Source organism: Mustela erminea, chromosome 18, assembly GCF_009829155.1.
Source record: "Mustela erminea isolate mMusErm1 chromosome 18, mMusErm1.Pri, whole genome shotgun sequence".
NCBI classification, from domain to species: Eukaryota; Metazoa; Chordata; class Mammalia; order Carnivora; family Mustelidae; genus Mustela; species Mustela erminea.
This window is the reverse complement of record NC_045631.1, coordinates 58,478,643-58,497,480: the sequence shown is the minus strand read 5'-3', so window position 1 is coordinate 58,497,480 and position 18,838 is coordinate 58,478,643. Positions and strand designations below refer to the sequence as shown.

The 18,838-nt window shown below is 62.3% G+C and overlaps 2 protein-coding genes across 11 annotated transcripts in view; one reads left to right on the top strand and one right to left on the bottom strand.

The window, feature by feature from the left end:
• The window catches only part of DNAH17 (dynein axonemal heavy chain 17), a 92,566-nt gene extending 82,229 nt beyond the window's left edge, over nucleotides 1-10,337 (top strand). For 8 of the 9 annotated variants that reach the window (XM_032321863.1, XM_032321862.1, XM_032321867.1 and 5 more), the window contains 9 exons: nucleotides 101-249; nucleotides 979-1,106; nucleotides 1,735-1,962; nucleotides 2,919-3,110; nucleotides 5,955-6,134; nucleotides 6,457-6,639; nucleotides 7,571-8,158; nucleotides 8,553-8,778; nucleotides 9,872-10,337. In XM_032321863.1, the coding sequence (XP_032177754.1) occupies nucleotides 101-249; nucleotides 979-1,106; nucleotides 1,735-1,962; nucleotides 2,919-3,110; nucleotides 5,955-6,134; nucleotides 6,457-6,639; nucleotides 7,571-8,158; nucleotides 8,553-8,778; nucleotides 9,872-10,119 (2,122 nt within the window). In that variant the 3' untranslated portion in view covers nucleotides 10,120-10,337. The remainder of the gene's footprint in view (nucleotides 1-100; nucleotides 250-978; nucleotides 1,107-1,734; nucleotides 1,963-2,918; nucleotides 3,111-5,954; nucleotides 6,135-6,456; nucleotides 6,640-7,570; nucleotides 8,159-8,552; nucleotides 8,779-9,871) is intronic. The other variant, XM_032321864.1, reaches the window with a different exon arrangement.
• PGS1 (phosphatidylglycerophosphate synthase 1) overlaps nucleotides 9,385-18,838 on the bottom strand; it is a 35,537-nt gene continuing 26,083 nt past the window's right edge. The window contains exons 8-11 of one of the 2 annotated variants that reach the window (XR_004280700.1): nucleotides 17,622-17,770; nucleotides 13,496-13,625; nucleotides 11,886-13,242; nucleotides 9,385-9,964 (exon numbers count right to left, since the gene is read on the bottom strand). Coding sequence is in view for 1 of the 2 variants with exons in the window: in XM_032321890.1 (XP_032177781.1) it covers nucleotides 13,506-13,625; nucleotides 17,622-17,770 (269 nt within the window). In the remaining variant the exon portion in view is untranslated. The remainder of the gene's footprint in view (nucleotides 9,965-11,885; nucleotides 13,243-13,495; nucleotides 13,626-17,621; nucleotides 17,771-18,838) is intronic. The other variant, XM_032321890.1, reaches the window with a different exon arrangement.

The window sequence follows — 18,838 nt, the reverse complement described above, 5'->3', positions numbered from 1 at the left end:
TAAAAGAAAAGAAAGCCACCAAGGAAAGGGCCCCTCCGCCAGGGGTCCCAGCCCACCCCTGCCCCTCGCCTGCGGCTCTGACCCGGCGCGTCTCCCTCAGGAACTTCGTGGAGGAGAAGATGGGCAGCAAGTTCGTGGAGGGCCGGAGCGTCGAGTTCTCCAAGTCCTACGAGGAGAGCAGCCCCTCTACGGCAATCTTCTTCATCCTTTCCCCGGGCGTCGACCCCCTCAAAGACGTGGAAGCCCTGGGTAAGTGTAGCCGGCCAGGGGGGCCTCAGAGCGGGGCGGCCCCATCCGCCATCACCCGGGATGCGCGTCAGAGCCACCGCGAGGCGCCCCTGCACCCCCGTGAGGAAACACAGAAACGGACGAGCCTGGGAGGGAGAGGCGGCCGTGCAGAGAGCAGGCTGTGAGGTCCTTGGCAGGGGACACACACGGGCACCCGGGCCCCTGCGACCCCACGGCAGGTGTGCGCCCTGAGAATGAAAACCGATATGGAAGCGCGCACGCATAGGGCTGTTCACCCCCAAAGGCGAAAAGGCAGGCGAAAGCCGCCGTCTGTCCACTGCCGAGTGGCCAAGCCTAGCACGGCAAAGCCACACGGTGGGACGGAACCGAGCCATCAAACTTGCAGATGCGCCTTGGAAACACTGTGCTGAGAGGAACCCCGGCCGGACGCCCAGGCCCCTGGCTCCAGGCTTCTGTGTATCAGAAGCGTCCGGAATGTGCAGATAAACGGAGACACAGAGCAGCTGAGCAGCTGCTGGGGGCGGGGCGGAGGGTGCCGGAACCTGCCGCAGGGCCGCACAACACGGCGACGGCATTAAATGCCACTGAACCGTGCGCTTGACCGTGGGTCTGCAACGGGCCAGTCTGAAGTTCTGTGTGTTTTACCACAACGCCACACGGAGGGGGGGGTCTGGGATTCTGGCCGCCTCCGGCCGCGGCCCTACGTGCTTCCTGTTCGCCCACCTTCAGGGAAGAAGCTGGGATTTACCATAGACAACGGGAAACTGCACAACGTGTCCCTGGGGCAGGGACAGGAGGTGGTGGCCGAGGACGCTCTGGACATGGCTGCAGAGATGGGACACTGGGTCATCCTGCAGGTACGGGGCCCCTGGCGGCTCCCGCACCTGGTCCCCTGCGCCCGGTCCGCGGGGCGGCGGGCCGTGGTGGTGTGAGGACGCGGGCTTTAGGCCAGAGCTTCCCTATAGAGGCGTCCCTTATAAAGCCCAGACTCCAGAGGGGACGAAAGCGCCCCCATCCTCCTCCTCATGTGGGGCAAGTGCTAGGGGCCCAGGACGTGTTCTGTCCACATTTTGGGTAACCCCTAGCCCGACCCTCAGCGTGGCCCTTTCCTGGACCCCGGCAAGCACCTGCGGGCCTCCCCGGCCTGCACAGGTGAGCCGACCTCGGTCCGCATGGTCCAGCCTGTCCTGCGTGGGGACCCCCAGCTTCCTGCCATTCCTTCTACCCAAACCTCAGAGCAGGGGTGGGGGCCATGTCACGTCAGCCTGACGCCAGGGACGCTGGGGACGCTGGGGGGGCCGGGGAGGACCCGCCAGGAGGTGGGAGGTCTTGAATTCACGGAGTACGAGCACAGACGCCCCAGCCTCAGCAGCTCAGCTGAAGTTGGCCGGCGCGCCTGGGGCGCAGGGGAGGGTGGGCCGCGGCCACCGCTTGAGGGAGGGGCGGGAGGGCCGCGAGGGCGCTAAGACCCGGTCCTGGTCACAGAACATCCACCTCGTGGCGCGGTGGCTGAGCGCGCTGGACAAGAAGCTGGAGCGCTACAGCGCCGGCAGCCACGAGGACTACCGCGTGTTCATCAGCGCCGAGCCCGCCCCCAGCCCCGAGTCCCACATCATCCCCCAGGGCATCCTGGAAAACGCCATCAAGATCACCAACGAGCCGCCCACGGGCATGTACGCCAACCTGCACAAGGCTTTGGACCTCTTCACCCAGGTGAGGCGGCTTCCCCTCCGGGGCGCGCGCCCCGCAGACAGAGAGGCAGCGGTGGCCTGGAGCCCCGGGGACACCCTACGCTGGTTCTCGCCGCGCCGGGCCACCCCCAGCACGCGCACACCCACACCTCCCGCCACACGTCAATATAGGCCTGGAAGACTGAGTCAGATGCACACAGTGCAAAAGGCAGTCAAGTTACAGCTTTAAAAAGAACCAGAAACGCGTATTGTAACCCGTTTCGTCGCCGGCGAGTCAGCAGGGCTCAACGCAGAGCAGGTGCTGGATTTGCCGGAGCCCCTCAGAAGGGCCCGGAAGGCGGTGTGCCGGGCTCGGGTGCTTCCCAGGAAACAATCCCCAGCGGGGCCCCGGCCCTGCTTCAGTGGGACAGCTCCCGTGACCCCTCCCTCCGCGTCCAAACCTCCCTCCGCCCTCCCCCCACAGCCCTGCCCCCTTCTGCAAGCCCCTAGCATTTTCCTTCACCTCTTGGCACCTGATCTTCCGTCCTGCACCAAAACCTTCTGGGGACGCACACTTAGCTCCCAAACGGAGTCTAAAACTTTTCTAAGGCTGCCACCCCTGCCGCCTGGGAGCACCTACACATACGCACTTGCAGAGCACATCGTGCGGAGCGCGCACAGCTCACCAATACCGCTCGTGCGCGCCGCGAGGAGGGCTGACCGGGACCAAAGGACAGTACTTTTCGCTAAAGAAGTCCTGACATGTCCTGCGCCTGAGAGTATCTTACTAGAAAGCAGCCTAATTTGACGCGTAGTCAATACTTAAGTGGTAGAACTGAATTTCTGAAGGAAGTAAAGACGAGAAAGCATGCTCTCTCCTCCACCCCGTGGACCCGGGCCTCGCCGGGCTGGTCCTCCCGCCCCCACCGCCCCTCCCGCCACCCCCCCCCTCCCCCGTGAGGCAGCCAGCAGAGGCAGGACTTGGGTCCTCTCCTGCAGGACACCCTGGAGATGTGCACCAAGGAGATCGAGTTCAAGTGCATCCTCTTTGCCCTGTGCTACTTCCATGCCGTGGTGGCCGAGAGGCGCAAGTTTGGGGCCCAGGGCTGGAACCGGTCGTACCCCTTCAACAACGGGGACCTCACCATCTCCATCAACGTGCTTTACAACTACCTGGAGGCCAACACCAAGGTGAGGGTGTGCCTGGTGCCCCAGGGGCTCTTCGCACCCCGTCCGCCCCCGTCCACTATCCAGGGCTCAGGTGTAGGGCGCATCCCGCAGCGTCCTAAGCCGAACAAAACCTGAAAACCAGAAGTCCCAAGACTCCACCCAGAAATGAGCCAGGACGACTGTCGCCCTGTCCCTGGCCTCCAGCCCTGCGACACTTGTCAACCGTCTGGCAATTCTTTGCCTTGCTAGCACACTCCAAGGGGGCAGGCATCTCTGGGGGGGCAGGGACAAGGAGGAGCCTCCCTGGTGCGTGGCCAGTGTCCGCGACAGAACCCAGGTCCAGACAGAAAACCAAAACAGTCTCCCTGGAGCACGCGGGCACCGTTCTGATTTTCCTGACGATGGAGACACGTGCTAAGTGCTCTGCGGATGGCCTCGGAGGATGGAGAAGCCGCGGACGGAGAGGGGCCTTGCCCAGTCCCCTCGAAGACTCTACAGCACGGCCTGGGGCCCCCAGGGGAGGCAGGCACCTGTGCAGCCCAGGAGCCTTGGCTCCTCCTCACTTGGCCCCCAATCGGCAGTGACAGAACAGTGGCACAGCAGCGGTGACACCTGGCGGGGCAGGCAGGGGCAGGAGGACCAGCAGCAGGACCAGGCAGCGCCCCTCCCAACGGCCAAAAGCACGTTGGGGAACGGCGCTGGGGCCCAGGGCCCCAGGCTTGAAGCCCAGCTCTGCTTCTCACTCGCTGAGACCTCCCGGGCACCGAGGCTCAAGCTCTGGGGGCTGGGTGAGGAAAGTGCCCCGCCGGGTGCAAGGGTGCTGGCCTCGGGACACCTGCCTGTTTCCCACTCTGCTGTGAAAAACTTAAGATGTGAACGGAGGGGAGGGAGACCAGGGCCAGGGCCAGGCAGCAAGCACACCCGTGCCCATCCCTCCCTGCGGGCGGCCCGGAAGGTCTGACGACCGCCGACGGCCACCACCACCGCTCCCCCGGCCCTGACGGCGCAGGAGGTGGGCCTCCCTGCCCTGCCATCACCGAAGTCTGAGCCCAGCACGCGGTGCACCGGCTTGGTTCTTGGCGAGACCGACGCCTGGAGAAGACAGGAGGGCAGAAGGGGCCAGCAGACAGCTCTCCCGGGGACGGAGGGCTGGGTCCACTTCGCATAGAGCTGAGCTGAACACTAGCAGCTGCCTCCCGGGTCTTGGCAAGAAGCAGATGCCGGGAGGCAGCCATGAGGGAGCGGTGTGGCTAGACGTTTCCTGGGGAGATTCATGTGGGAGGAACAGTGCTCGAGTTTTTTGAAGACGCTGATTCAGATACTTGCCCCCTTACACACACACACACACACACACACACACACACACAGCCGAGGTGGGGAGGAGGTGCCACACCGTCCGCTTCCGTCCCCTCCAGACAGGAGGAAATGACAGGACCGCACGTCCCGCCAAGCAGGGACCTGGGTGCACCGGGCCCATGGTGGCATGACCCCTCCTCTGTCCGCGCCATAGCCGCAACGACATTAAGTGACAAAAGGACACGGTCCTGAGCGCTGGTCAAGAGCAGAAACCGACCGACAGGGGCTCTCGGGGGGACGCCGGGTGCCCTGTCTCTGACGAGCGCTCCGGGGCTCCCCCGGCAAGAGTGGGAACACGGGCGGTGTCCGCCCCTGCTCGTTAGAGCCACAGCCCCGCTCCGCAGGGAAGGGCGTCCCTGGGAGGCAGCCCCGGGGCCGGAGGGGCCTGAGGAAGCAACAAGTGAAACGCAGAGACGCAGACACGCAGCTCCGCACGCCCCGAGGAGCCAGGCGGAAGACCACCTTGAAGCCGCAAAAGGACAACTCAGAGAACACTAACATTCCGAGTGAAATTCAGGACACCGAATCAGGCCACTGAGTCCACAAGTTCTTCACTCCATCCGCCGGGTCAGGAGGCCGTCCGCCTGCGCCAAAACGCGCGACGCCGGCAGCCGCCGGCAAAAGCACGGAGCAGACGAGCACACAGGACAGCTTAGTGTTTGCCGTTCGCACGACGGCCGTCTGCCGGAACAATCTCGCTTCCGTGGCCGTTCGCAAACCTGGAATCACATACGTGCCGCCGTCTGCAGCTCCCGAGACGCTCCGGCCGGGTGTGCCGTGCTGGCACCTGGCAGCCAGAGCCCACCCCCAGGGCTTCGTGGAGGAGGCGGCGGGGAGCGGCGTGGCTGAGCGTGAGGCCAGGCGGCCGCGCTCTGGGCGCCCTGTGCGCCCTGTCACCTGTCTAGAGCGCACCGCGGGGCCCGCAGCTGTACGGAGCTGCTGGGAACTCGAAGCCAGCAAGCTCTGCGGGACCGGAAGGGAGGCCCAGCGATGGAGACACCGTGAAGGTGTGACCGATGGGCCCTGTGGCCGAAAGAAAAGGTGCCTAAGCGTTGACACCCCATCACCACAGAGTGGAACCGCTCTGGGCAGGTGGTCAGTGCACACAGTCACGAGTGCCCACGTGCTTCTGAGCTAGGGAGACACCAGAGGCCCATGCGAGGGAGGGAATGGGGGCTGCAGGGCTGGCCTGTGGAGCTGGAGGTCCTGGCACACGGCCGGTGGTCATGGTCAGGGCAGAGGCCAGGCCACAGGCAGAGGGGAGCAGCAGGGCAGCCCTCACCAAAGGAGCCAGAGGCAGGAGACGGCCAAGGAGGGGCTGGCCGCCGGGTCAGACACTGGACAACGGGGGGATGGAAGGCGAACCTTGGACCTGGTGACACTGCGGAGCGGCGGGCCAGGCGGGAGCTGGGGTGACGGGAGAAGCTGGGCCATGCCCTAACGGCTAAATGCCAAATCTCACGGACCCCGAGGGCCGGGGCGCTTCTAACCGCTTCCGTCCTTCCTAAGGTGCCCTGGGATGACCTCCGCTACCTGTTTGGAGAAATCATGTACGGCGGCCACATCACGGACGACTGGGACCGGCGGCTATGCAGGACGTACCTGGCAGAGTATGTGCGGGCGGAGATGCTGGAGGGCGAGGTCCTGCTGGCGCCAGGCTTTCAGATCCCCCCCAACCTGGATTACAAGGTGAGGGAGTGGTGTTGCCGTCCTGGCCGGCTCCGGGGCCAGCCTGACGTTGCAAACGGGGTATCCGTGGTTGAGCTCCAAGAAGCCAGGCAATGAAAGTGAGAGCCAGCTCGAAACAGCCTCGGGGGTGGGGGGCACATGGAGATGGTTCATGTAACTGGGGGGTTCGGGGGGCAGCCAGAAAGGGGGTTTGAGAACCAGGCGGGTTTGTGCAGAGGGCAAGGCACGGGCAGAACCCTGGGTCAGAAATGCTTGACGGGCAGCAGACACGGGTTCTGGCTAGCACAGCCTCAGCAGCCTGCCCACGCCCACCCCTTCTCAGGGTTACCACGAGTACATCGATGAGAACCTGCCCCCCGAGAGTCCCTACCTGTACGGCCTGCACCCCAACGCAGAGATCGGCTTCTTGACAGTCACGTCAGAGAAGCTATTCCGCACCGTCCTGGAAATGCAGCCCAAAGAGACGGACTCCGGGGCAGGCACTGGAGTGTCTCGCGAGGAAAAGGCAGGAGGCTTAACGGGCAGGGCCCAGAACCTGGGGTCGAGACGTGCACCCCCAGAAACCGGGATGGAGCTGCGAGCTGGCTAACAGGCCCAGGGGTGCTGCCCAGGGGCCGTCCCCCCGACCCCAGGCCTGACTTTCTGCAGCCTCTAACTTGGCACAGTTGGTGTGCAAGCAGCAAGCAGGGGGCTCCTACCCAGATGAAACAGAAGAGCCCCTCCCCGTGAGCTCGGAAGACCCCAGGGGTCATCCCATTAACACTCGAAGAAACAGAAAATCTTCAGGCAGCTTAAGAGCTTTTAACCCGCTCTCGCTTGTCTGCATCACCTCTGCCGCCCCGTGAGCAGTTACCACCTTCACGCTGCTCAGTAACTTCTGGGCAAGCTCCGTCAGCAGCCAGCAGCGTATGGGGCTTAACCAGTAACAGCCCGTTCTGGGCTGCAAGACCCTCAGTGCTGTGAGGCCTCATGGCCCTTTCTCGGCCTCACGACTTCTGGCGGCCGAGCTGTACACAGCCCGTGTGTCCCCTCCTGGAGAGGGTGTGACCAGCAAGCTCCTGCAGAAGCCCCCGGGAGACCTGCAGGTCACAGTCATATGGGTGGCAGCTGATTTGACCCAGGGTTGAGTTTGGGTTGGGGAGCCTGTACACTGGGGAACGTCTGCAGGAACCAGGCTAGGACGCCCTGCAGCTCCCAGGGGTATGGTCCCATGGCCTTGACAACAGGACCAGAACATTCAAAGCCTGTTGGCGGAGATTCCCTCCTCTGGTCAGACGAGCAGCTGCACCTCCGTGACCCTGACCCTTAGGCAACTCCGCCGCCCTTGGCTCCCGGAACCCTCCCTGCGAACCTCCGGGGCAGGCTCTCTGACGTGGACGCCGGGCGGGGGCTGGTGGGCACAGGCAGTGACGGGCTTGTCGGGGACTGACTTCCAGGTGAAGGCCATCCTGGAGGAGATCCTGGAGAGGGTCCCGGAGATGTTCAACATGCCTGAGATCATGGCGAAGGCGACTGAGAGGACGCCCTACGTGGTGGTGGCCTTCCAGGAATGTGAGAGAATGAACATCCTCACCAACGAGATGCGCCGCTCGCTGAAGGAGCTGAGCCTGGGGCTGAAGGTGACATGGGACAGCCAGGACCCAGGCACTGGATGCAGGAGGCGGGCGGGCCACTGCCGGGCACTGCAGGACACGGGGCCCCGGGCCCTGGGTGTTGGCGCGGCACTGCTCCCTCTGGGTTCCTGGGTCTGGAGCTGCAGGCCCGCCAGGCTAGGGGGCGCACATCTTCCTGGGACTCGTGGCATGGACAGGGTGAGAGAAACAAGGCGTGGGACCTGCCAGGACCACGTGCCCCCAGCACCGCACCCATGTGTGTCTCAGGGGGAACTGACCATCACGACTGACATGGAAGACCTGTCCACGGCGCTGTTCTATGACACCGTGCCCGATCCATGGGTGGCCCGGGCCTACCCCTCCATGATGGGCCTGGCGGCCTGGTATGCCGACCTACTGCTCCGCATCAGGGTGAGGCCACTCTCTCCGGGCGTCCCAGCAGACCCCCACCCCCGGGGCCAGCAGAACATGGGCTATGAAGGGGGAGCGTGTCCCCGCCAAAGGCCTAGAGGCCCCCACCGGCCTGGCCTTTGTCGGAGCAGGGCCGGAAGGGCCCGGCCCGCGCCACACAGACACCCAGGATGCAGGTGCCTCCCACATTAGGGAGGGGACAGCAACCCGAGAGCCCTCTCCGCCAGAGCCCACGGCCCCTGCAGCAGCCATGAGGGGAGCCGCCTCGTCAACGCCCCCTCTGGGACCCCACACGTCCTCGAACGTGAAGCCCCTCTCCAGACCCTTCTCTTCCCGTCCCTCATGTGAAAGGGAGCCACGGGCACCGCGCTCAGCTGAAACACGTTTCCGCCAGGAGCTCGAGGCCTGGACCACGGACTTCGCCCTGCCCACCACCGTGTGGCTGGCCGGCTTCTTCAACCCCCAGTCCTTCCTCACGGCCATCATGCAGTCCATGGCCAGGAAGAACGAGTGGCCGCTGGACAAGATGTGTCTGTCTGTGGAAGTGACCAAGAGGAACCGGGAGGACATGACGGCCCCGCCCCGCGAGGGCTCCTACGTGTACGGGCTGTTCATGGAAGGTAACGAGAGTGCGGGTCTGAGGAAGCCTCCAGAGCCAGTCCTGCGGGGCTGGAGGACAGAGACTAGCAGGGAGGGGCAGGTGGCGGAGGCAGGCAAAAGGGGTGCGTCAGCTCGAGGCCTGATGCTGGTGGAGACGGCACGACTCCGAGCGTGCTCAGACAGCATCGGGGGACCAAACCTGCCGCAGAGGGCAGCCGGCCTGGCTCTGTTGGGCCAGAAACGGCAGGCGCATCCTCAAGAGCGAGCACCTATTTCAGAGTGGTGAGGAGCACGGCCCTCCAAGGAGGGCCTGGGGGCAGGGAGCCCGAGGCAGATGGACTTCTGGGGGTGCCAGCATTTCCACCGCAGTCCCAGCTCCGCGGGGCCCGGCCAAGGAGCTGCACGAAGGGCACTGGCCGCCCCCACAAGCCCGTCCTGAGTTGGCTGATGCCACGGGGCTGCCAGGCAGCCTGGTCCCTTAGAACTGCCAGGCTGAGTGCCAGCTTTTCCACCACAAACTGTCCCACTCAGCGACTGATGCCACCCCCTTACCTGTGGGACATCAGGGCTTAGTCAGCAAGGGCTCAGGGCTCCCCAGTCCCCACATCAGAGACAAGCATGACAGAGGCCGCTCTCCATGTTTATTTTGGAATGACAGACAGGAAACACAAACACCATTAACAGGCTGAGTAGAAATGATAGCAGTTTGGTTAAAGGCAAGTCAAAGTTGCGCGTGCACTAGATCGGTGCCTGCGCGTGCACACGCAGACAGAGCGATGTGCATGTGGCCTCCGGGGACTTCCAGCTGGAGCCACCACTTCCTGCCTCTGAGGCTGACAAGGCTGACCGGCAGGTTCCGAAAACACCACATACGTGAACGGGTGGCCCCGAGAGCTTGAGGCGGTGCCATCCCTCAGAGGCACGTGGCGGGGTCCCCGCAGTCCCCAAGGGCCCAACACTCTGCCGGGTTCTGTGCTCACAGCCACACGTCCAGCCGTGCCTGCGCTGGCCCAGCCCCCAGCGTCCCCAGCACCCCAGCTCATGGCCAGCATGCCACTCAGCACCCAGGCACGGCCTCACGGGCCACCCTGAGCTCACGGTGCTGTCCTGCAGGAGCTCGCTGGGACACCCAGACCGGAGTCATCGCCGAAGCCAGGCTGAAGGAGCTGACGCCGGCCATGCCCGTCATCTTCATCAAGGCCATTCCTGTGGACCGCATGGACACCAAGAACATCTATGAGTGTCCCGTGTACAAAACACGCATCCGCGGCCCCACCTATGTCTGGACCTTTAACCTCAAGACCAAAGAGAAGGCTGCCAAGTGGATCCTGGCGGCCGTGGCCCTGCTCTTACAGGTCTAGTGTAGCTGGTGCTCTGGGTCCCCAGGCCGGGTCCGAGCCCCAACTTCAAGTTGACAATTAGAAACTCAGCCCCATAACTGTTACTTATTTTTACAGGAATTAATAGTTGCTATTTGTTCTAAGTGACCCTGGCATCTTGGAAGCATGTCAAGATGGGCGGGCCAGAAAGGGGGGTGCACAGAAGAGGGGGGCCGGGCCAGATTAAAACAGTGACATCACTAAGTTGTGCTCGTCGGATTCACTGGCGCTGGGAGCCCCCCGTTCCCACCGCTGAGGCAAGCCCCCCAGGAGCCCTGCAGCCCGGAGGTCAGGCCCACGTCCCCGTGCCCACTAGCCACTCAGAGGTGTGGGCACAGCAGCCACGGGCCCTGGCCTGATGCGCCACGCGAGCGCCCTGCCAGCATGGGGCCAGAGCGTTCCACACCAACGGGAACCGCCACCTCCACAGTCCCCAGAGGTGCCATTCCCTTCTCCCGAGGACAGAGAACCTTTCTTGACTCAGACAAAGTCTCCTCCCTCCCGGGTCCCAGGCGCTGAGACAGGCCAGTCCAGACGTGACTTGGCCCCATCCACCACCCACTTCCTGAGCATGCGCACAGAACACCATGAACTCGGTTCCCGGGCCCACCTTAAAGTGCGTCCTCAGAGGTGACAGGCTCGTCATACCCGCAGTAACTCCCAGAGGCCGGGAGTCACTTTCCAGGAGGCACGGTGCCTTCCTTTCCTCCCACCCCCGCAGTCCCCACATCCTGGGGAGTCCCCCACCACACCCCGACTGCGGCCGGGATTGCTGAGGCACAGACAGTGCCAGCAGCAGAGGGCCGCTGTTTGGCAGCCGGGGGTCCTGAATTCCCCGGGGGCCCCGTGCTGCAGCGGATGCAGGAACACCGAGAACCCCACCCTCTGCTCCACCCCCAGCCAATCCGTTCCAGGTCCCGGAACCTGTCCAGGGAGACAGGACTACGGAAAACCACCGGCCCGAGGAGAAGCGCCCCAAGCACTTGACCTACTACACCTGGGGGCTGGTGCGTGCCGGTCCCGGGGCTGCCGTGGGATGACCTGGCTGACGCCTCGGGCCCTGACTCTTCGTGGCCATTCCAGCCAAGCGAGCATGCTGCCATTCGGGGCTGGCCGGGCTGGCGGCTTACAGACGAGCAGGGGAGTGGTGAGCCGGCACGGCAGGGGCGCGAGAAAGGCAGCTGGCAGCCTGCTAACTCTAGGGGAAGCCTGACTCCCTGATGTTCTCGGGCTCTCATGCAGGGCAGAGGGGGTCCTCCAGGAACACCTGGCCTCAGGCTAAGTTCAATCCGATCCTAAAGTTTTGTGACTACTATTTCCCAAACAGTGTCGCTGGAACCACAAGAGAGGAGACTCCCCGAGACCTAACTCTCAGGGTAACAATCACAACAGCCCTGGGGCCTCCTGGTCAGGGAGCAGGAGGCTGAGGGTCCAACCCCTCTGGGGCAGCATGGCAGGAAGGTGGAGCCCCAGCAGTGGCTGCTGGGTGGCCCCTCTGCTGGCCAGGAGGGGTCACTGCTGCCCTTCGCGGCAGAGCTGCAAAGCCAGTGGCCACCACTCCTGGGACTAGAGAAAAAACTACCAGTGGCCATCAAGCAACTCATTTTTAATCCCTGGTAATAACCACAAAATGGGAAGGTTTTGCAATTTTGCCTGTAGAGTTTGAAATAAAACAGCCATTCTTCCGCACATACTGCGGTTAGCAGACAAAACGACTTCCCAGCCCAGCTTTCCAAGAGATGATTCACCTTTGGGTTGCAATCCAGTGACAGGGACCCAGGGACTGTGCCTCTCTAGGTGCTATGGGCCCTGGAGCCCCTGCCTCTGGGGGGTCCGGAGACGGTCCGCAGAGACCAAGGGAGCAGCCGAGCATGGAGGGCAGAGGCCCCGATTGCTCAAGCCGGGCTGTGGCACGATGCTGACTCCAGTCCAAAAGAATCTGCAGGATGTGAACGCTGTTTACCGAAAGCCTCTCTCCAAACAGAAACCCAGTGCCCCTGGCTCATTCTTTTGGCTTCTCTAGTCTACTTGTCCCACAGGACAATTTAATAACTAGTTCGAAAGCAAACATGTTAAGTGACGTACCGCTGCCCCAGAACAGCAGAGCCACAGCCACCGCCACCCCCCTGCTCCCGGTTCCCAACCACGAGAGCCTGCAGATCCGCTGGCCCACTGGGGGTGGGGGTGGCTGCAGATGCACTGACAAGGTGCTTCTAACACTGGAGCACCCCAGGCACAGCCAGGCTGTGCGGACAGGCCAACCCCCACTTCCAGAGCCCCCCAAGGGGACCACCAGCAGCCGCCAGCCCTCGCCAGCCCTCGGGCAGGGTGGAAAGCTACTGCCCCCGCCCAAGGAAGAGCTGCCACAGCCGGGGGCCCCAAAGGCCTTCTCTCAGGAAGGTCTTTCTCTGTGCAAGGTTCAAGCACCTGGAGATGCAGAGATTAGGCAGCAAGGTTTTGAAATCTGCTCCTGGAGACACAGGGCAGTTGGGGCAGGCAGAAAGCCAGGCCTGAGACGAATCTACACGCTACGTGTTCTGAAGATGCTGAGCTGTGAGATGATGACCCACACCGTGTTTTAGGCAGATGCAGTAAAAATAAGGCTCACTCTTCCACAAAAAAATTGCAAAGAAAAAAGAAAAATGAGGGGAGCCCACAGACAAAAAGAGACTTAGGTGACGCGTCACCGTCCCACACAAGGTCTGGACCTTGCCCGGAACCTCAAGTCCAACACATGGAAAAACTGTAATAAAAAAATATCAGGCGACTGACACCGTGCAGGTGGTCGGGGTTTCTGCTGGCTGACACTTCAGCCGGAAGGCTGGTACAGCGTTTGGGCTGGGGCGTCTGTGAGACTTCAGATCTGGGGGGCGGCCAGACACGCACACTGTCCAGAGATACAGAGCGGCACGTAAACGTCAGCAGAAACAGGGGAGAGTCAAAGCGGCTGCTCGGGAGGGAAACGAGGCGGGAAACCGCCGCACCGTGTCGGACGGCTAGTAGTACATTCCTCTCTAAATCCGCACATGTGATGGGAACCTTGCTCGCGTCCCCTTTTGGGGGCCACAGTCAGTGGCTCCGGGCGCCAAGCAGCAGCCTCCATCCCTAGGGGCAGAGCGGGACCTGTCACCGAGCGTCCCTCCTGCTCCCACCGCCCTGGGCCCCACTTCACGATGCCGGCCCAAGCCGTGGTGCCGGCGTGAAGGGAAAGGACCACCCAATCGAGCTTCGGGACTGGAAAACTTCGATGATACCCATGGTGACCTGCGGGACAGAGCCCTTGGGCCCTAGCGAGACGTCCCGGCAACCACCCTGGGACAGAACCCCCCGACCCACATGCAGCCCCGCAAGACAGCACCTGTCTGTCCTCAGAAGAAGTTCTTAATCAGCGGAGTCACCATCTTCACCCACAGCTTCACCTGCCGACTGGGCTGCTCAAAGGTGGCGGAGGACACCACACCTGAGCGCAGGTAGAGCTGCTCCTGCTCCTGAGGGGTAAGAACAAACAGGCGTCAGGGTCTCCTGCAGCTCTGGGTGCCGTGGCCCCACGGCCCCGACGTCCCGCATGGAGCCGGCTCAGGCGCTGTGGGGGAGGGGGGCTGCTGCGTCAGGCAGGGGAGGCCGCCTGAGAGCCGCTGGAGAAAAGCCTAAATTCACCCTCACTCTGGCTGCGCAACTTAAAGACACGTTCTTGAAATGGGAGGGTTTCTCCTCTCTCAAGCTGGCACAGAGTTGTTCTGTGAACGTGGTGCCCGGAACCGACAGAGGCCGACAGAGTGCGCTCTGCCGCCACACATGGGGTCCCCGCATCTTCCCGGAGAGCAACTTGGCAACAGGTGTCAAAGCCTTAAGAAGCCCCAGCTGCAGGGATTTATCCCAAGGGAGAGCTGCGCACCCCGGATTTCTGCGATCTTGTCTACCCCAGCGCCGCTCATGACCGGGAAAAACTGGAAAGCACCTAAATGTCCACCACAACTAATTAAAGATAATAAACCCATATGACAAACCAGCACGCACCACAAGACAATCACGTTCTAGAAGACAGCCACGAATATAATCCTAGCTCTGTTAAAAAGACAAGTCATGCCTTTCCACACACACAAAACGAGAGGGAATCCTCAGAGTGACTTCTGTGACGTTTCTGAAAGGAGGGGCAGGCACCTTCCAATCTTTCTGAATTTTTACAATGAATTTTTATTTTATATTTAAAAACAAGTTTAAAGACACTCACATAAACCTTCACTTAAACCGTGCTTACAATCTTTGAGAGGAAACACCTTCCTAAACGACACACGCCTTAAGTCCCGTGTTTCCATCCATAAGGTATCGGACGAAAGGGTCAGGAAGTTATCCCACTGGTTCCCACCACTAGGCGGGTAGAGAGCCATCACTCTCTGGATCTTGGATCCCTTTGTCCAGAAAATCCCGACGACGCCACACCACCATGAGGACCAGAGAGAATGGCCCTGAAAACAGGGTCCGCTACGGGCCCAGGGGCGCCAGAGGGAGCGCTGGGATGCTGCTGCTCCGACCGCCCAGAGAACCGAACGCGCTCTTCCCTGGGGGCAGGGACGACCCAGCAAGAACGGGGGGACAGAGGACACGACGGGAAGTGTCCACAGCTTTCCTGTCCAGGGCTGGACAGCCCCAGGAGCCCGACTTCATTTCTCCTGCATGGTTTTCAGGCTCACACCCTCGCCTCTCTCTCGAAGCCAGGGTCCACACACTTCCAAGCTGAGCGGGCTCCTGGGTGCCGGCAGCGAGGGCCCAGGCCCTGGCTGGACGTCGCTGATGGAGGAGCCGCCTGCGGGCTGGAGGCGGGCCTGCGGAAGTGTCCACAGACCCGGCTCCAGCTTCATGCTTTCAAACGAATCCTCAGCCAAGATTTCAATTAAATCACCAGAGACACTTACAGTTCCTCAGAGACCCCACAACAGGGCCGGAGAAGGAAGTCAGCTGGTCCGGTACAATGCTGGCCAGGGGAGTCTTTCTCGGGTCACAAGTGGTAAACCGTGTTCTCTGAACAAAACCAGGAAGTTTTCAGTTTTGACTGCGTGTACTAAGTGAAGGGAGGGGCTTCGGACTCTGATAAAAGTACCTTTCCAATCCCGGCGCCCAGTGTGACAGGAGTAGGGCCCTTCCCTCGATCTCCCCAAGGAGAACAGGAGAGCAAGGACACGGGCAGCCGGGATTCTAGAGACTTTCTGGGCTGTGGGGAGGTTGTATGGCAGGGCAGTCCCAGGATCAGGCACTGTAGGGCCACCTGGCGGGAGCAGGGGGGTTACAGGCCCAGCATCCAAGTATACAGGTGGAATGATCTAGAAATGCGTTTCTGCATTTCACAAGCACAGAAATCAGCGTGCCTCTGGAGAAGGAAGGGCCGCAGCAGCGTGAACTGCCACCCTCCCACAGCCTGAAGCCCATGGGACTCAGGTTTGGGAAGAAAAGGAAAATATCCCAAATATGCCATTTGGGATAACAGCTCCTGACCACAACCCGTCCAGCTTCCCTCCAGATCCAGGATGTGGGTTCAATCCCCTTACTCAGGAGGTCGGGGAGAGGGACCAGGACCAGGCCCGGGGGACTTGCCTCCACAAATCAACCCAGATCCACGGGGAACTGGTCCTGGCCCGAGGCCCGGTTCACACCCACAAGTGTACTGACCCAGGGCAGGGGCTCCCAGGCCGAGGCCTCTCTGCCACCCATCAAAAATCCAGCGGACCCCACCAGGTTGCAGCCCTGCCCCTCTCACACCAACTCTAACTGGAGGAGCCTCAGCTGTGAGGCTTCCTCATTTTCTGGAAACCTCACGGTAGCAAGAAACCTGCTGAGCGGCTGGATTCTGCACTGGCCACCCAGAACACAGCCGCTACCACTTCCTCTGGCCCCCAGTCGTGAAGGCCTTCCCGGCACCCCGGCCCACTGGGCCGCTGACAGGATTCCCACATGGCAAAAGGCAGGTCCCAGAGACAAGGCAGTTACCGTGTCCTCATCCAGCAACAAAGGCTCCCACAGTTTCGCAACAGTCATTCCCAAACACTGGAGAATAAAAGCTTCACAAAGTCAACAGCCGAGGCTTCTGAGGTCTGGCCCACAGCAGCGTTATCTGTGTTCCGGTGACTCACGAGGGAAGCTGGCCCCCTCCATGGAAAGGGTTCGCTGGAAAGGTCACAGACCAAGGAGTGCATAGCACCACCCCGCTCGCACACGCATGGCATGGGGCTCCCAAGTACAGGCCACCAAACACACAGTCCCACAAAAGCACTAACGAATTCTCAGCAACTTTCTCTTTTTCTCTGGATGCACCCCACAGAAGGAGGGCCGAGATAGCTGCTGACCCTTTGAGAACCACCCTGCATCCCTGCCCCGGTGAGGAAATGGGGCTCTCCCCCCGCTTCTCCAGGCCTTGAACCAGTCAGCAGCACAGGGTTCAGAGTCTCTAACCCCAGCTCGCGAAAGGGCTGCTCTCCCCACTTCCATGTGGCTGAGAACACGGACCCGACCTGTGTCTTCCAAGGGCAGCAGGTGGGTCCTGGATCGGCCACCTGTGCCCCAGGCCAGAGCACTCCACAGGCTGAGCCAGCTCCCACTCTCAGGAGAACGCTCGCTTCTTCCCCTTACGGACAGAAAGACAGAAGCCTATGACAACCGTGAGCGTGAGGATAAGAAACTCCAAGACACTGCAACTCCCCAAGGAAAAGGGACCTGCCTTGTCAGCACTGTTGCCTGGCCAGTGATAAAGGGCCGAGCTGGCCACAAACTTCGGCCCATCCACGCATCACCCACCTCCAGTCTCCGCAAACACCCCCGGAGAGACCCCTGCTGCTGGCGGGCACCCCCGCAGGCCCCCCGCGCCACCCCGCATGCACCGGAGAGCTACCCCAGGGAGACGTGTGGAGTGCGACAGAATCCGGGGACAGGGCACATGGAGCCTACGGCTCAGAGACGGAGGCACAGAGCTGCCCACGCCCTTGAAACAGCTCCGTTCTCCACGAAGGCCCTCTGCATGGGGCTCGGGCTGCTTCCTGAGGTCCACCTCCTCTGTCTCTACAAGCAGGGACACTGGCACCCTGAGTGCCCGTTCTGCCTTCAGGGCTGGGGGCTCTGGGGCCTGCGTGAGCCTGGCTTCTCCCCCACACTCCCCCTCCGGCTGACCTGCACTGTGACAAGGGGCTGGGGTGTCCGGGTAAGAGAAGAGTGCCCTCGCCCGCACGGAGGGAGCACTCAGGGAGGAGGGAGCCCTCGGGGCCGTGGGGCCGGAGCAGCTGCAGCGGGGTTGGGGGGGGTTGGGGTTAGAGGGCACACCGCTTCTCGGGGCGGCCCCGCAGCGGGCTTCTCTCAGGGCTGGGCTCCTGAGGACTAGGGTTCTTTCTCACAGTAGAGACGGTGGCGGGGGCCGCTCTCAGGGGACCTGGCGACGCGGGCAGGGCTGAGCCCCCAGCCACCCTCCACTCAGCCCAGGAAACCCCGTCGTCCCGACCAACCTGGTGAAGCTGCTGCTGCAGGGCCCGGCTCTCCGTCACTATGGCGATCTGGGCCTCCAGGTCCCGGTGAACCGACCTGTACCCAAAATTAGGAGAGCCAATCAACGTGAGACAGGGCAGGCCGCTCCCTGCCAGGTACAGCCAGAGGCCTGCAGGAAAAGGAAACGTGCAGACAGGAAATGAGCACAGCGTCTGCCGAGCGCCTCTCCACGCGCCATTCAACCTAAGAGAGAAGCAGCCCTGCTGGGAACGAGCAGTCAGGGAGGCCGCGCCGTCCACCCGGGGGCTGCGCAGACAGGGACCTGGGGCCATCCGCGGCCCCGAGAGGACGTTGCCTCGTCTCCGGCCAAGCACGCGAGAGGTGGGTCCTTCAGGGAGCCCCGGAGGCCCGTGCTCACGGCCCACTCTCACCACCCTGTGCTAACCACAGCCCCCCACCCCCACACCGAGACCTCAGGGCCTCTGATCCCGCTCTCTGAACCTCCTCGACCACATCCTGGCCACCGGCATGGAGCCCACTCTGGCCAGAGGCTCCATGGTCCTGCCAGGAGCACCAAGGGCACAAAGTCCGTAGCTGCTTCTTGGGAAAGACACCTCTACCGTGCTAAGAAGGTGGCCTAGGGAAGAGCAAACCTCCTACCAAGTCCACGGGCGCGGGGCTGCTCCATGGGGGTGGGGGCAGGGGGTACACAGCTCTCGGTAAGCCCAGGTCACTCCACTCTGCATCCCTCCCACCCTGGGACACGCGATTCCCCACCTCGGGCTGCTGACCTACCACACCCAAGGGTACCAGACAGGAGTCCCTGCCAGGGCTCAGGGACATCCAAGCCAGACACGTGAAGTTCACTGGAGGCCAGTGGCAGAGAGCACCGAAGAGGCCCTCTTAAGTTTCTGTCCCGCCCCAAAGAGCACCATTTCCCCTTTTCTGCTAGGAAATGAGCCGCCTGACAGCACAGCCAGACAAAAAGCAGCCGGGGGGTGCACGGGGTCCTGCCCTGTCCCCCAGCATGCTGACAGGTGCATCATAAAGGTTGTGGGTTGTCTCAGAATCCTAATCTGTCCCCTCAGACAACAAGCAGGTGGGTCTGCTGTGCCCCCGGTCCCCCACACTCCATCCCCTCCCCCGAGTCCCAAGGCCAGCTTGCCCGGTCCAGTGCCCGTCACAGTTACTTCTCCTGAACAGACCACCCCGAAAACCCGACCTCTGCAGGATATCG